The 16,832-nt window shown below is 40.6% G+C and overlaps 1 protein-coding gene across 2 annotated transcripts in view; it reads right to left on the bottom strand.

Annotated features, from left to right (window-relative positions):
- Window positions 1-16,832, bottom strand: part of Nup155 (nucleoporin 155) — a 54,394-nt gene extending 37,562 nt beyond the window's left edge. For both annotated transcript variants that reach the window (XR_015658145.1, NM_053952.3), the window contains 12 exon segments: window positions 16,565-16,832; window positions 13,706-13,843; window positions 12,708-12,804; window positions 10,854-10,924; window positions 10,008-10,100; window positions 9,143-9,309; window positions 8,418-8,523; window positions 6,856-6,929; window positions 5,720-5,811; window positions 4,683-4,780; window positions 3,965-4,117; window positions 502-602 (listed from right to left, as the gene is read on the bottom strand). Coding sequence is in view for 1 of the 2 variants with exons in the window: in NM_053952.3 (NP_446404.2) it covers window positions 502-602; window positions 3,965-4,117; window positions 4,683-4,780; window positions 5,720-5,811; window positions 6,856-6,929; window positions 8,418-8,523; window positions 9,143-9,309; window positions 10,008-10,100; window positions 10,854-10,924; window positions 12,708-12,804; window positions 13,706-13,843; window positions 16,565-16,718 (1,344 nt within the window). In the remaining variant the exon portion in view is untranslated.

Raw genomic sequence — 16,832 nt, 5'->3', positions numbered from 1 at the left:
CTCACAACCATCTGTAATGAGGTCTGATGCCCTCTTCTGGTGTGTCTGAAGACAGCAACACTGTAGCCATATACATAAAATAAATTAATCTTTTAAAAAATTTTTTCTTTCTTTAAAGAAATCTTTGTTTGTGCACATTAGTGTGTAAGTGTGCAAGGAAGCAAGAAGGGGGCACCAGCTCCCTTACAGCTAAAGCTACAGGTGTTTGAAAGCCACTTGACGAGAATGCTAGGATCAGAATTTCAGTTTCCTGATTGAGCACCAAGTGCTCTCAGCCTAGGAGCCATATCACCAGAGCCACTCGAAGAGTTCTAATCATACACCACTGTGGAGGTAGCCATAATTGGGAAGCCAGTTACTAACCATTCCATTTCTCATTTAAACTGTTTATACTTGGAGTAGGGATGTGTGTAAGCAGTTGAGTGCCTGACTAACACGCACAGACTCTAGGCCTGATTCACAGCACCACATACAACTTTTACTAAAGTCTCAGCAACTGACCTGAGTTTCCATCATTGGCTTTTGGAAAGGAAATGTATCATGGTTGACACACCATAAAATGTCATTATCTTCATTTTCTGAGGCTGTCATCAGTAAAATTCCTAAAAGTCAAACACACAGAATATTATTACCTGATGCTAAATAATCTGCATTCTCAACAGCCTTAATTATCAGCCATATATACAATCTATTCAATGGCACAAACAGTCTGATGGGGAGAGAAAAGGACCTTGCTTTAAATGAAGTGCTTAGAAAAGATCAGCAACCTAAAAAGGCTTGCAAATATATTGAACACTTTTTTTAATTTAGAGTTTCTGAGATTAGAATATATTTGGTAATTGGTTATTTTATCAATTTCATTAACGTAAAAAAACTTACTCAGAATATAAATTTTTCTTAAAGTCACTAACTTTTCAGCTGGCAAAGAGGTCTATGTAGCAGTGAATTCAAATGCATCCTGACTGAAAGGTGACATGGGTTCCAGGGTATGCTTTCCTATGCTTGAGTCCAGCTCCTCTACCTACACTGCACCATGAATATGGGCTTGAGTGACATCAATCCAGCATCCATTGTTGGTGTAGGCCAGGACGTTGTTTAGGTAGTAAAATATTCAGTGCCACTAATTTATATTAAAGTGGCAGAAGATAATTCTTAAATTCTAGTTTGTGGCACTCTGAACACCTGCAGTATCCAGGGCCTAAAGGTGAGGCACAGTGGTGATGCATACTGGCTGTGCAGAGGACCTGGGCTCCATTTCCAGCACCCACACGACAGCTCACAACTACTTGTAACTGTAGTTCCAGAGGACCTGACGCCCTCTTCTAAGTACTAGACATGCACATGATGCACAGACATGCATGCAGGCAAAATACCAATACATATAAAATAATAAATTAGTTTTAAAAAGGAGAGGTTCCAGGATTTATTGCATGGTATACAATTGAGAACAACATCATTCTTTTCCAGAACATCTTTTCTGGATTTAAAACTTAATTCTAGAGAGGGGGAAGAAGAGGAAAATAAAACACAGAAACTTTATTTGTCATGGATTCAAAGAGAATACACATATTATGAATTTAAAAAGAAGCCAATTTTCATAAGTTGGAAGAGTGACCTAACTTTAAAATCTAAAACAAGGGACTAAGAAATGACTCAGAGATCAAAAGCTCATACTGATTTGTACAAGACCTGAATTCAGTTCCTAACACCCTGTAACCACAACTTTAGGGAATTTCAATGTCTCTCGATTTGTAGAGCACTGGTCCATATACACACATTCAGGAAGAGAGAGGTAATTAAAAGTGAATCTTAAAAAGAAAACAGAAGGTGTGGTGGTATAGGGCTGTAATGTACATCCTCAGGAGGATCATGATCAAGGGTAGCCCGCCTGAAACAGTGAGGTCTAGTAACAAACAAAACCACAGTGATCAAAACTCTGACCAGCTTAAGTAGAAGTATATAGGTCAACAGGCAGAACTGAGTCCAGAGACCATAGATCTATAGGCAATTCATTTGAGACAATGGCATAAACAATCCAATAGTAAAAGATTTAAACAAACAAACAAACAAACAAACAAACAAACAAACCACTTACAAAATAATATCCAAAGCAAAAGAATGAAATAAAACCCTTCCTGGAGGTTAAGCATGTAGCTGGAGGCAGGCCCTAAGCTCTGGGTTTAACCTGAGGCACCATTTAAAAAAAAAAGCCAACAAATACTTTTCTTTAGATGATATATAAAAGTTACAACATAATTTGTAAGATGGCTCATCAAGGAAAGCTCTTGTCACAAAGACAGAGCCTGAGTTTGATCCCAGAACCTCCTTGGGGGAGGTAACAGACATGTGCCTACATACATAGACCAATGCAAAAATAAATGTTTAATATTGGAAGGAAAAATTCAAACCCCTACTAAGTTAACAGTAAAATGATTAAGGGACCTGTATCTAGAATCTATAATGAAGTCTCAATTCAATAAGAGAAATAAAGGTAAAGGCTTGGAACTGTCTCTTTTGGTTTTGCAGAGGGGAAAGGTGAGTGGCTGGTAAGCACCTAAAAAACATCTTTAGCCATCAGATAAAAACAATTTCACTTCCACTAAGATGGACTAAACCAGAAACAGTATTGGCTAGAATGCAGCCAAAGTGGGTATGCCTTACACAATGGGGAAAATGTTAACTGTCCTAGTTACTTTGAAAGACAGCCTGAGAATCTCATAGGTAAACCACATGGCCCAACAATTTCAATCCCAAAGAAATGAAAACAGATTGTCCTTATGAAAACACAAACATTTACAGGAACAGGGTAATTCACAATACAAAGTAGAAAGGATGCAAGCGCACGGTTTCCACAAATAAACATCGTTCAACAATAAAAGGGAGCGCGGGGTATGCTAGCTCTTGCCTGAAGTCCCAGCCCCCAGGGTGAGAGAGCTCAACGGGCAAAGGCGCCGGCTGTTAAGCCTGACGACCTGGCTTGATTTCTGGAACCCACTGGGTTGAACAAGAGAACCCACTCCCTAGAGTTGTCCTCACATGCCCACAAACAACTATCCCCACCTCTATACACACAGTAATCCTTTTAAACTGGAGACACAGCACTAATTACACCACCATTAACCTTTAAAGCACCGTGTTCAGTGCAACTCAATGCCAATCATATATTCTTCTATTGACATATGTCCAAAATGGACAAATTATTAAGAAATGGCCATCAAAGTTTCCCAAGGCTAGAACAAGTGTCAGTGGGCACGGCCTTTTGTTGGGTAAGGAAAATATTTTCAAGTTGGACAGTGGTGATCACTGTGCAAGCCTGAAAACACTAACACCCACTGATTTTATACTTTAGAAGGTTAAATTTCAATCACGAGTAATGCCTATAACGTTATAATTTAAAGAGTGCTGTGATGATACACAGTATTAGTCACTTGAAAAAAATTCTTCTCGCAAAGGAAGTTTAGCTATTGAACATCACATGTTGGAAGAACCTGTGTGGTGTTGCACCTCTTTAATGCTAACACTTAGGAGGTAAAGACACGTACATCTCGAAAGTTCAAGTACAGTCTGTTGTACAGAGGGGTTCAGGCCAGCCAGGGGTACACAGTGTGACTCTGTGGTACTCAGAAAGTTAGCTCAGCAGTTAAGAGCACTTGTTGCAGGGTTGGGGATTTAGCTCAGTGGTAGAGCGCTTGCCTAGGAAGCGCAAGGCCCTGGGTTCGGTCCCCAGCTCCAAAAAAAAGAAAAAGAAAAAAGAGCACTTGTTGCTCTTGCAGAAAACCTGTGTTCAATTCCCAGCTCCCATGTGGCAGCTCAGAGCCACCTGTAAACACTTCAGTTCCAGATCTGGTACGCTCTTCTGATCTCCGACGGCACCGGACACTCTCATAGTGGGAATATACATATATGCAAAGCACTCAGAGACATTTAAAAAATATGGAAAGTCTTACAGCATTGCAGAACTTACCTTTACTGTAAAGTGCTTTATGTACTTTTGAAGGCTTTTCAACTGTTGAAGACGCTGAGAAGCCAGGAGGTAACCGGACGTGAACCAGTGTCAGTGTATTGGGCCGAGCTAATGGCTGTCTAAACGGACAAGTGCTGAAATACAACCTCACACCTGATGAGGAGGTAAATATACACATTAGGGAAAGAAAGGATGTGAAGAAGTCCACATGTTCTGAAGAAATTCCACACACACACAGACTTCTGCGAAAGCACACATCAATGTCCTCATTGACCTAAAATGATAGATTAGCCACTTAAACTTCTACAAAATGTCTATAATTGAGCAGTGACTCAGTGTATTTCTGTAGCAGGAACCTGTGACAAGTCAAGGGAATCTGTGTCTCAGACAAGGTTCTGTCACTAAACACAAGCTACTTCACTTTACATGCCTGGCTATGCCTCACAAAATTAGGAGAGAAAACAGTATCTCCCACTGAAAAAGAATTCTCGACATCTCAGTAACTGAAGAAAGAGTGAAACATTTTCTTTTCTTTTCTTTTTTTTTTTTTGGTTCTTTTTTTCGGAGCTGGGAACCGAACCCAGGGCCTTGCGCTTCCTAGGCAAGTGCTCTACCACTGAGCTAAATCCCCAATCCCGAGTGAAACATTTTCAACCATACATTTCCAATCCAAGAAGCATGAAAACTGGTAGAAGAGCATATAAAGAAAGAAGCATACCTGCATGAGTGACAGCCAGTAACTGACAGTCCAATGATTCAGAGTTCTCAATCACAGCTATTTGAACAATTGGCTTAAAAACGGAACGATCGATAGTCCTTTAAGAAACAAAAACGGAAGTTTATCTCTAATTTATAAAAAGTCAAGTCTGAGGTAGGTGTGGTGGTTCATGCCTTTGATCCTAGTACAGAGAGACAGAGGCAAATAGATCTCTGCGAGTTTGAGGCCAGCCTGATTATGTAGTGAGTTCCAGGATGGCCAACTAGATATGCCCCGTCTCGATAAAAAAATAAGATTAATTCCTTAGAAAGCAATACAGTACAGCAGGAAATGGTAAAATTCCAGCATATGTATAGTTTTAAGACTAGCCCTCTTCACAAACCACTGTTATGCAGTGAGGAGAATGTCTGCAGATCACTAAGAACTCATGAAGTTTGCAACAATCAGTTCAGCATCCATACAGATTCCTTAGACCCCACATTGGGTTCTAGTCCTTGAGAGGCCATAGGAATCCATTATATCCTTTAGCTTCAGTTTTATCACGAATTATATAAGGATATTACAGCTATGAAATTCCAGCTTGTACCATGTAGGCCTGCTGTAAGGGGAAAGTAGGGGGACCCGTGTTATAATGTCTACAATATTTGCAGCAAAGAGCCTGAGCTTAACGTTTCAAGAGAAAAGGCTAGAGGTCTAGCTAAATGGTAGAATGCTTGCCTAGTCTGAGGGAGACCTGGGCTTTGATTCTCAGTGCCTTTGAAAAAAAAAGTCCAAGAGAATAAAACACAAGTATTTCACTCAGTAAGAAACCTTATGTTTCAAACCAACATGAGAACCGTCTGTAACAACAAGGTCCAAATACAATGTATTGTGATACCCCTTAACCATTCATAATCTTTTAGAGATGTTTGAATAATTTAATCTAATAACAGTATATAATACATATACATTATATAGTGACCATATAACATATGCACTATATGTGAACAGTATCAGTATGTTGGCAAATGAAATACGGACAGTAAAGTACACTTTACCTAGCAATGTTCCCAGCAGCACAGACAATGGCATTCTGTGAAACTGAAGCAACTCTACTCATCCCCTGTCCATCATGGCCCAAATCATAAACCTGGGAATAAAGTAATAAAGTATTCTCCTTTAGACACAATTATATAACGTCTACATTATATTAAGTTAGCATATCTTCTTAAGAAGAGTCATGGGGTTGGGGATTTAGCTCAGTGGTAGAGCGCTTGCCTAGGAAGCGCAAGGCCCTGGGTTTGGTCCCCAGCTCCGAAAAAAAGAACCAAAAAAAAAAAAAAAAAAAAGGAAGAGTTATGGGGGTACTTACTGAACAGTAAATATTTGAAATCTCACTATGATAAACAAACAACAAAAAGTGGCCTAGGAAATGGTCTGAGGTGTGTGTCAGAAAAGCACACAGATGAAGCCAAGCATGGTGATGCACAAGAGCAATGCCAGACAATTGGGAGGCAGAGGCAGGAGAAGAGTTCACGGTCACCCTTGGCTACAGAACACACTTAAGGCCAGTCTGAGTTACAAGAAATCCTGTGTCAACAACAGTCACAGGAAGTTTGAACACTTACATAACATAAGGATGTACACAGGTAACATAACCCACTAGCTAAAGGCACAGGCCACGACCACCTCACACCTTGATCCATCTCTGGATCTTACAGCAGAAAGAGAGAACCGACTCTAAGTAATCCTCTCCCGTCACATATGGGCTGGGTCACATAGGTGTGCATGCGCACAGTCGTATACACACACACAAATAATTTTTTTAAATTAAAAATAATGGGAGTGGGTGTGGGAGTACCCTCATAAAAGCAGAGGGAAGGGGCACCCTCCTAGAAGCAGGGGGAGGGGCACCCTCCTAGAAGCAGGGGGAGGGGCACCCTCCTAGAAGCAGGGGGAAGAGAGAGAGGGGAAACCTGGAAGGAGGATGACACTTGAAATGTAAATAAATAAAATAATATAGGGGTTGGGGACTTAGCTCAGTGGTAGAGCGCTTGCCTAGCAAGTGCAAGGCCCTGGGTTCGGTCCCCAGCTCCGGAAAAAAAGAAAAAAGAAAAAAAAATAATAAAAAAATTTAGAAAATAAAACAGGAATGCTTTTCTAATCTTAAATGGTAGCAAATATGCATATTTACCTGTATCACTCCTTTCTCCGATCGGGTATACAAAATATTTCTGGAATTATCAATTTCAATTTGAACAATAGGATCTAAAGTAAAACAAGAGAAGGAAACTTAATTTGTTTTATTTATATGAGTTTACTGTCTCTATCTTCAGACTCACCAGAAGAGGGCAACAGATCCCGTTACAGATGGCTGTGAGCCACCATGTGGTTGCTGGGAATTGAACTCAGGACCTCTGCAAGAGCAGTCAGTGCTCTTAACCACTGAGCCATCTCTCCAGCCCCGCAAAACTCTGTCTTAAAACAAAAAACAACTATTTCTGTCTCCTTTTTTTTTTTTAATAAAGATTTACTAATTTATTATATATAAGTACACTGTAGCTGTCTTCAGATACACCAGAAGAGGGCATCGGATCTCTTTTTTTTTGAGCTGGGGACCGAACCCACGGCCTTGCGCTTCCTAGGCAAGCGCTCTACCACTGAGCTAAATCCCCAACCCCGCATCGGATCTCTTTACAGATGGTTGTGAGCCACCATGTGGTTGCTGGGAATTGAACTCAGGACCTCTGGAAGAGTAGTCGGGTGCTCTTAACTGCTGAGCCATCTCTCCAGCCCTTATTCTGTCTTCTAAGTGAATGTTTAACTCTTTAAAATTATGACTTTTGGGCTGGAAAGATGGCTCAGCGGTTAAGAACACTGATTGCTTTTCCAGAGATCCTGAGTTCAATTCCCAGCGACCACATGGTGGCTCACAACCATCTGTAATGGGTGATTTGATGCCCTCTTCTGGTGTCTGAAGACAGCTACAGTGTACTCATATACATAAAATCAATCAATCAATCAATCAATCTTTAAAATTTTGTTTTTGAGACAAGAGTCTTGCCACACACTTCTGGCTTGCCTTAAACTTGCTATGCAGCCCAGGCTAGTCTTGAGTGTACAAAAACTACCATGACTCTACCTCTCAATAGGAAATTAGACCTATGTGCCACTATGCCCAGTTTAGACTATTCCTTCATTCAGTAATACTTAACAAATTAACCATATGCTAGAAACACAAAGACTATTACACTCCTAATTTTTCAGTAAAAAGGAAGCATGACATCCAGGTTGGACAAGTCAGAGGTAAGGAGCACACTCTAGGCAGGCTGTGCTGACCCAGGCCTTAATCCCACAAGTTTATCTTTATCTTTTCACATTCACTAAGACTCAGGAATATAGAGTTTAACAGGGAATTTGTCCTGGATCCTTTATCACATATGCAAATCAGTCTCTTTCATTACTCTTGCATGTATGCAGACAGATAGACAGACACCCATACACGTTTTGGTTTAAGTAGAGAGCTGTTTTGGTCATATGATCCAGGAACAACCAAAGTTTTTAAGAAATAATTAACTTGAGGATAAAATCCATGTTTTTTCTGCTTTATAATGCCTCTGGTCTTTAAGCGACTTCATAGACATAGAACAAATGAAATTTAATGGCAATCAGTTTAAATAAGGATGGAAAGTTGTGAAGAAAACATTAAGTCTTGAAGCATGAAAATCTTGTTTGCCAAATGTGTCTCCTACTTACCATCTTCTGAGAAGGTGAACTGCAGCAAGGAAGGCACGAGGAAGGAGAGCGAGCTCTTGGAGTGGTTTATCTTCCTACATCTTTGACTGAACCAGCCTGCTTCTGCCTTGGAGGAAAAACAGCACACTTGTAAAGCTGTAACAACAACGGCACCCATGTTTGTTTATTAAAGTCTGCCAGTCTCCATGCTTGCCCAGTGATTGTGAACACACTAAAACATACTTTTCAAAATTACCTACTGAGTTTTATTTTGTAATTAAAACTACTAAACACAACATAATCTAATGAAAAGCTAATTGTGAAAACAAGTAACAATAGCCTAAGGAAGGACATACAATTAGGAAAGTGTACTGTTGCTTGTACATCCACAAACACACATACACAGGCAATTTACATGTGTGTAAATCCACATACGCCATTGAGGACTCGGTTACAGACAAACATCAGTCGGGTTGTCATGTGACAGAGCTGACGGTGCAGCTCAGAGACAGTGTGTGTCTAACAGTTGTAACGCTCTGCGCTGAGTTCCACAACACTGACAACTGTCCCAGCAAGAAAAACAGCTTCTGCTTAGGAAGGACCGGGTCTGTGGTGAAGCAGTGATGGGAGACGATACTTAAACTTATGCGTGAACATTCTAGTAATATATGCTATGCAATTACAAAATTAAAAGCTTTTGCTACTAAACCAAAGTCAAAGAAAAGTTTGTAAACGTCAAGACTTACTTGGTATGCTACTTCATACAAACAGCCGTCCTTTCCAGCCAAAAAAATCCTGCCATTATCCGTGGAGGTGATAGTTAAAAGGTAAGTGTTGTCCGTGGGAAGGGAGTACAAAGGATCTGGAAGCAGCTGCAGGCCACCACACACACTATCATTAAGGATGCCAGAGCCTGTGTGTGTGCAACAAGAGCAACCACAGTTTCTTAGCTTTTTGAAAATGATTTTCACGTTACGTTGAAAACTGGTAATTTTTACTAAAATATCCCAAATTACATATTTTACAAAGTTACCATAAAAGCTTGAGAGGCTTGAGCTGACTCAGACTCAGTGGTTAAAACGCACTTGATGCTATTGTAGAGGACCTAGCCTCAGTTCCCAGCACCCAGCAGAGTTATGGCTGTTCACAAACACCCGTAACTTAAGTTCTATGGGATCTAACATCATCCTCCAGCCTCCTCAGGCTCCAGGAACACACAGGATGCATACACATCCCCATGCATGTGTGCACACACATACACTCAGGCAAAACAGTCATACACAAAACATACAAATAAATATTTTTTAAAAGTTTAACTCATTGGCCAGGGATATTGTTTAGTAGTAAAGTGGTTGCATTCTAAATGCAAGGCCCTGAACTCAATTCCTAGCAACGCACGCACAGCTTCACTCAAGATAATTTGGTAATTCATTTTAAACCAGACCTATAGTGTGTATATATATATATATATATATATATATAACACACAGTAAAATATCCAAGAAAAAACAACTCAAACTACTGTGAGGATCTGGTATCGTAAGCATTATAATGTTAATCTTCAACACGGTGTTATTTTTAAAAACCTAGCACATGAGTGGGTTGCCATACCTGTCTGAACATTAGCATAGCTGAGTCCAAGAATTACTATATCCACAGGTGTTGCCAAAACCAACAAATGTCTTACATGAGGTTGAAAGATTCCTATGGCAAAGCAGACATAGGCTAATTATTTTCTGAAAAACACCTAGCGTTTAGACATGAGAAAAATATGGCTTTATCATTAGAGTGAGCTCCTAATTAAACAGTACAAGTCTGAATCCAATTCAGCAAATTCTGATGTTTAAACGTTACAATGTTAAAGCATTAAAGTACATAGACAGCAGGAAAAACTAACTCAGGAAATAACTGGTTCATCAATTACTGTCATTTTAAAGTGTCTTAATAGATTTTGGTTTACAGAACTATAAACATCTGTATCTGTATGCCTAGAGTAACAGGAACACCTGTTCACAAAAGTCTAAAAGATAGAAGCAATGTAAGTGTCTTTCAACAGATAAGACAGCAAGATGAGCATACGCATGCCATACAGGAGGAGGAAGGTTTGGGGACATGAGGTAGCCTGAGGTAGCCTCAATATTGTATTTTAGCTGAAGACACTGAGCTGCTTTCCCTTTCCCCACCCCCACACAGAGCTGGGATTAAAGGCATGCGCCACCATACCTAGCTGAAAAAGGAAATTCAGATACACCCAACACATATTATCTGTGAAGACTCGTACTAAATAAAGTGAGCTGGACACAAAATGACAAATGCTACTGGAAAAAACTTATTCATATAGATAAAAGTAGAGTGGTCGCTGCCAAGCATTAGAAAAATAGGATTTTTTCTGATTCAGCTCTAAAACACTGGGAGACAGTACAGTCATCATCTCATTCTGATAGTTTTACTTCTTACCAGCTTTTGGTTTCACAAGCCCCACAGCAAGAATTGTCTCACTGAGTCCATCAAAATAGGCAAGGTCACCTCTGCCCAAAAGTAAAGAAAACATGTTTACATATATACATATACTAAATTATACTTACAATGCTCTTTATTAGTTGAAATAAATTTAGATATAGACTAAAAATCTAAAATAGCAAACAAAACTAGGGCAAAATTAATATTAACACCCAGGCATACAGACGTGCGTAAGGCTGAGCTAGAGAAACAAGTAAAGGTATACGGCCTCCAAACAACCGCCCAACAGGGCTGCAAGCAATGACCATCAAGTCCACCAATCTGCTAAGACAGGGACTGGACTCAGAAAGCTTACTGTTAATTCTCTATCCTGAGACGGAAATTCAAAGGAATTCAGAAGCACAAGCTACTGAGATCACTACAGCAACAAACAATCCAAAAGCCAACTCTTGCTATAATAAATGCTTACCCATTGTACGCTAGTCAAAGAGGAGGCAAGGCATAGCCACGTCTCAAGATACGTATTTGTTAAATGAGTGCATGTTAAATTTGAAAGTAAAAATGCTACTAATGTGAAGACCTTTTAGTTCAATTACAACCACAGATCACTGTTATTATGACTAAAACACCCACAGAAACGTCTAAATAGTTTTAGCTGGAAGTTTTCTATAGAATGTGAGTGGATGTGTGTTCGTGTACACATGCTTGATTCTAGAAGGAGCGTCAGTTAGTGAATGCGAGTAACAGCTCAGCTGCATGAGCCCTTATGACGTTTCCTATCTCAATAGGGATAATATATATGACTCAAAACAGGCAACTGAATAACTGAAGTATGGAGTGTAAGTAAAACAACATTTACCTCTAAAGCCAAGTGAGCAACCGCTCTATTTAAGGAACACTGACTTGGGCCTTTATATGTTCTACATATTTAATTGGACACAAAGTCAAAAACCATGAAACAATCAAATTATCTTTTCAATACCTATCAGAATCCTAGTCCATAGAAATGCAAGGAAAAAGTCTTTAAAATGTCAGTTAAGGAACCATCACAAGGACCTACATGGTAGAAAAAATTTCAGATCTCCACATGTACACTGTGGTACACATTCACACACCTAAACCTCCTCCTCACATGTACACAAAAGAAATAAAATATAATAAAAAATTAAAGTACCAAATAATGGCTCAAAAATACCAGTGTATAGTCTTTTCTACAGACTACGAACCTGGAATTAATGCTTGCTTCTCAAGAGAAGTACTTCAGAAGCTGGGAACATTACTCAATGAGAGAAGACTTGCCTAGCATGCATGAGACACTAGGTTTAATCCCCAGGACTGCAAACACTCAAACCAACAAAAAATAGCAAACAAACAAAAAAACAAGAGTGGTATTTTGTAGTGGGGAATGTAGCTCTGTGGAGTGCTTGCCATGAGTAGGCTCTGGCAGCACTAAGACCAAGAACCTTGTTCGAGAAATTGCTACAAACAGAATCCACGTGTGTGAATGAGTGTGGGTATGTGTGCATGTGTAGTCAGAGGTTGGTCAATGTTGGGTGTCTTCTCTCACTCTCTACCTTACTTCTGAGACAACCTCTCTCACGGAAGCTGAGTTCAGTGTTTCAGCTACATCAGCTGGCCAGTAAGACCCCAGCATCAGAGCTCAGGCTTTTGTTCACACAGCCAGCACTGAGCCACTGAGCCAGCTCCCCAGCCCCAAACCACACTTCAACGCCCACCCCCACCACCAGGTGACTGCGGTGCACTGGCAAACACTGACTTCAGATGAGCACAACATGAGCTGCAACAGACAGTAGAGGTTAGGAGGGTCCCAAACCAGCCTTCCATACATACCCGTCTTCATAGTTCCACATGAATATGTCACTGTCAATTGTAAGCCAAGCTCTGCTGATAGGAGGGAAAACACCCATCATGCAGTTACACTGCATGTCTGAGGAAGCATGAATGTAAGGTGCAAAGAGTTCAACTATTGTTTTTCTCAATCTGTTCAATAGCTTTTGACTAAAACTTATGATTTAAAACAATCTTTTAGATTTACCACTCAGTGATATAGAGCTTGCCTGGTACCCATGAGGCTTCTGTCCACATTGCTATCTTTTCTTTCCCTCTCCCCTTAAAACACACACACACGCACACACATCTATGTATGTGTTTTGTCCTCATGTCTATCTACGTACCATTTGTCTGCCCATGGAGACCAGAAGAGGGCACTGGAGCCCCTGGAACTGGAGTTACAGACAGTTGTGAGCCACTTAGGTGCTGGGCCTATAATGTGGGTCCTCTATAAGAACAGCCTGTACTCTAACTGCTGAATCTTCTCAGTTGCCAACAGTTTTCTTTTTTCTTGAGGCAGTCTCACTATTAGCTCAGGCTAGCCTGAAAGCTGCAATCCTTTTGCCTCATCTTCTTGACTGCTGAGGTGACAGGCATGTACCACCATATTTATTCATGCCAACTACTCCACTATCCATTCACTCTTGAGACAGGGTCTCACTATGTAGTTCTGTCTGTCTGTCCTAGACTCACTAATATAGACCAGGCTGGACCTGAACTCATAAAGATCCACCTGTCTCTGCCTCCTAAGTGCTAGGATTAAAGGTGTGCGCCACCACACAAGTGCTTATCTAACAGAAAGAAAACAAAGTACCCAGGCACTCTTATGTTCCAGATAACTCTTAAATAACTTACAAACATTATGTAAACATAGAGCAAGAATTATAATCATGAAAATGACTAACCTAACAGTTATCCAACTTCATTCAGTATGTGTGCTGCCGAAGCGAGCACAGTCTAATAGTTATCAACTAGCTAAATCCAAAGCAGTAGGATACGTCCAAACTGTTCAACCAGCTCAGGCGGGAGGGGAACTCTTCGGATGGTGCTGATCTCTGGAAGGCTCGGTACTGACAGTAGACCTGGTCCTTGCAGAGGGTAATCCATATCAGACATTCCAGAAACAGTAGGACTGTCTACAAAAATGATAAAAGCAAGCATTTATATACAACAATAAAATGCCACTCATTAACCAGAAATAGATAAGCAAGTCAAGTCACCCCAGTGCCTCTAAAGTCTCTGAAAAGAAGGAGTCCTGACCTGTCACAAGCTGGACCCAAGAAATCTCACTGTTACAGGATGGGACTGTTACTGGTTTCAAAACGAGAAAAAGTTATCAAGAGTGGGACTGAAGCTCAGCAGCTTTTGTCTAGAGACAATAATCCCTGGGTGTGACTCCCAGCTGAGCATAAAACAGAGCAGAGTGGCATATGCCTGTACTCTTAGCTATCGGGAGGATTAGAAATTCAAGGTTAGGGCTGGAGAGATGGCTCAGCGGTTAAGAGCACTGACTGCTCTTCCAGAGGTCCTGAGTTCAAATCCCAGCAACCACATGGTGGCTCACAACCATCTGCAATGGGATCTGATGCCCTCTTCTGGTGTATCTGAAGACAGTGACAATGTACTCATATACACAAAATAAATAAATCTTAAAAAAAAAAAAAGAAATTCAAGGTTATCCTTGACACAGTTAGAAACCATCTCCAGTTACTTTAGATCCTGTCCTAAAAATAACACAACTGGGTTCAAATCAAACAATCCCTTTTTTCTCTCTAGATTTCTCCCCAAGACCAACACATCACATACAAAAACAGATAATCCACTCCATCACTGGAAGTTGGTGGGGATCCACACTGCTCTCAGTAAAGAATTCTTCTTGTGCTTCCTATCTCTTGCTCTGAGAGCCTAGGGGCAGGAGTGGGCTGGTCTACTTGACCTGTCCTGCAGGACACTGAACACTAGACCTGATCGACAACTTAATTATTCCAGCCACCTTATCGGGGTCTAGTTTAGAATAGAAGGATCTTCTGAGAACCGACATTAAATATTGATGACATGGGGCTGGAGAGATGGCTTAGCGGTTAAGAGCACTGACTCCTCTTCCAGAGGTCCTGAGTTCAATTCCCAGAAACCACATGGTGGTTTACAACCATCTGTAATGGGATTTGATGCCCTCTTCTGGTATGTCAATACTAACATTGGAAATGTAAATAAAGAAAATAACAAAAAAAAAAAAAAATACTGATTACTGAATCATGGGTATGCTGGCCCCAACATGGTTCACTTACATAACTGTTTCCCTCTTCACTGGGTTCTTTCTAAAAATAAATCTTAATCCAAAATACAATTTCAATAGAACAATGCTCATAGGAACTGCAGTGAAAATACAAAAGGGAAGAATAACCTCTTTGACGGTGAGACTCAGAATGGTTCAGAAAAATGTCAAAGAAACTAAAGACTTCCTTTTTTTGGAGCAGGGTCTAACTTTTTTGTTCTGGTCAAGTTGGAACTCACTAGGACATAAAGACTGACCTCAAACTCAAAGAGATCTTCCTGCCTTTGCCCTCCAAGTGCTGAAATGAAAGGCATTCGCCACCATGCCTGACTTAGAACTAGAGTCTTTCCCTAAGAACTGGGAGCCAGGCTTCAATGTCCATGCCTTTAACACAACACTTCCCCAGGCAAAGGCAGGCAGATCTCCTGGAGTTCCAGGATAGCCAGGGCCACACAGAGAAAACCTGTCTAGGAGGAGTCTGTTAGGCAGAGGGGAAAAAAATGCTAGAAGGGGATTAGTGTGAGAAGGAAAGCATACTAAAGAGATCACACATTTAAAGAGATCACACATTTAAGTGAAGCATGGTGGGAGGGGTGATGACGACACACGGACACACAAATCAAGACAACAGCAGTTAATAGGTCAAACTCATAAGGCAAGTTCATTTGTTAGCAGTTGTCAAGTTCAAAGAATAGCTTTGCTTCTGGTATTTTTCTTTTCAGTTTTTGACGACAGGGCTTTTCTGTGTAGCTTTAGTTGCTGTGGAGCTCCCTCTGTATGTAGACCAGCCTGGCCTGGAACTCACAGAGATCCTCCTGCCTCTGCCTCCCAAGGGCTGAGATTAAAAGAATGAACCACCACTGCCTGGCTGCTTCTAGTATTTCTGGTTTAATTAAAAAAAAAAAACTCTTAATAGATTTTTATAAGTTCCTACACTTGTACTTTTGTCTACTTTCCATTGATTATTCTGTTTAAGTTACCCCCATTTTTTGCTCACAAGTCTCATCTATATCTTATATTTCTCTATTTTTCTCCAACTTTCATCTCACTAGAAACATTTTGTAGCAACTAATGCAACTCCACAAAGCTTTAGCTGGTTACAAGTTTTAAAGTTAAGGCAAATACTTCCAAGTTATCTCCTTTGATGGCGGATATACTTTGTTCTATTCTCTGTCAGCCAAATTCTGACTCCTATATTTCTTTACTAGTCAATTCCAGAATCTCACGTGACATAACTGAGAGAACATGGCAGATTTCCAAATTTTAACTCATTTGCTTTTCTGAGTAGCTCATAATTGCAGCAAGAAATGTACAGAAATGGAATATGGACCAGGAGATTATTCTCATTTGGATTTAATGAGCTTGCTTTTACCTCTTCGAGTATCTACAGTCAACAAAATGTAGACAAGACAAAATAAGCAATAAAGGTGGTTGCTGTTCGTCATATTTTCAAGAAACCGAGCCCTAATCTTTGAATATCCACGCGGGCACCAGTGTACAGAAAAGGACTAAGACCCCTGAATCGGACTAGAATCCTTTAGCGGGGAAACAGAGCGTCCAATCCAATGGACCGATCACTCACTTGGGGCCGACACCATGAGCAGCTCAGAAAGGTCCGGGTACATGCGGTCTTCTTGCAACTGTCGGTCGATAAGCCTCCCCGCATTTTCCAAAGCTTCTTGCAGGGAGGGGGCCGACGTAGAGGCCACCATCATCGAGCCCAGCATAGATGGCATGTCGACAATCGTCGTCACCGCGTTACAAAAATACTCCAAAGCCGCGAAGAGCCGTGAGAAAAACCAAGAGAACCCAAAATCCTCCTCTCGGACGCGCGCGCCAAACGAATAACT

This window comes from Rattus norvegicus, chromosome 2, assembly GCF_021556685.1.
Source record: "Rattus norvegicus strain SHRSP/BbbUtx chromosome 2, alternate assembly SHRSP_T2T, whole genome shotgun sequence".
Taxonomy (NCBI): domain Eukaryota; kingdom Metazoa; phylum Chordata; class Mammalia; order Rodentia; family Muridae; genus Rattus; species Rattus norvegicus.
Note: the sequence above shows the minus strand (reverse complement) of the source record. Positions and strands in the feature narration are given on the sequence as shown.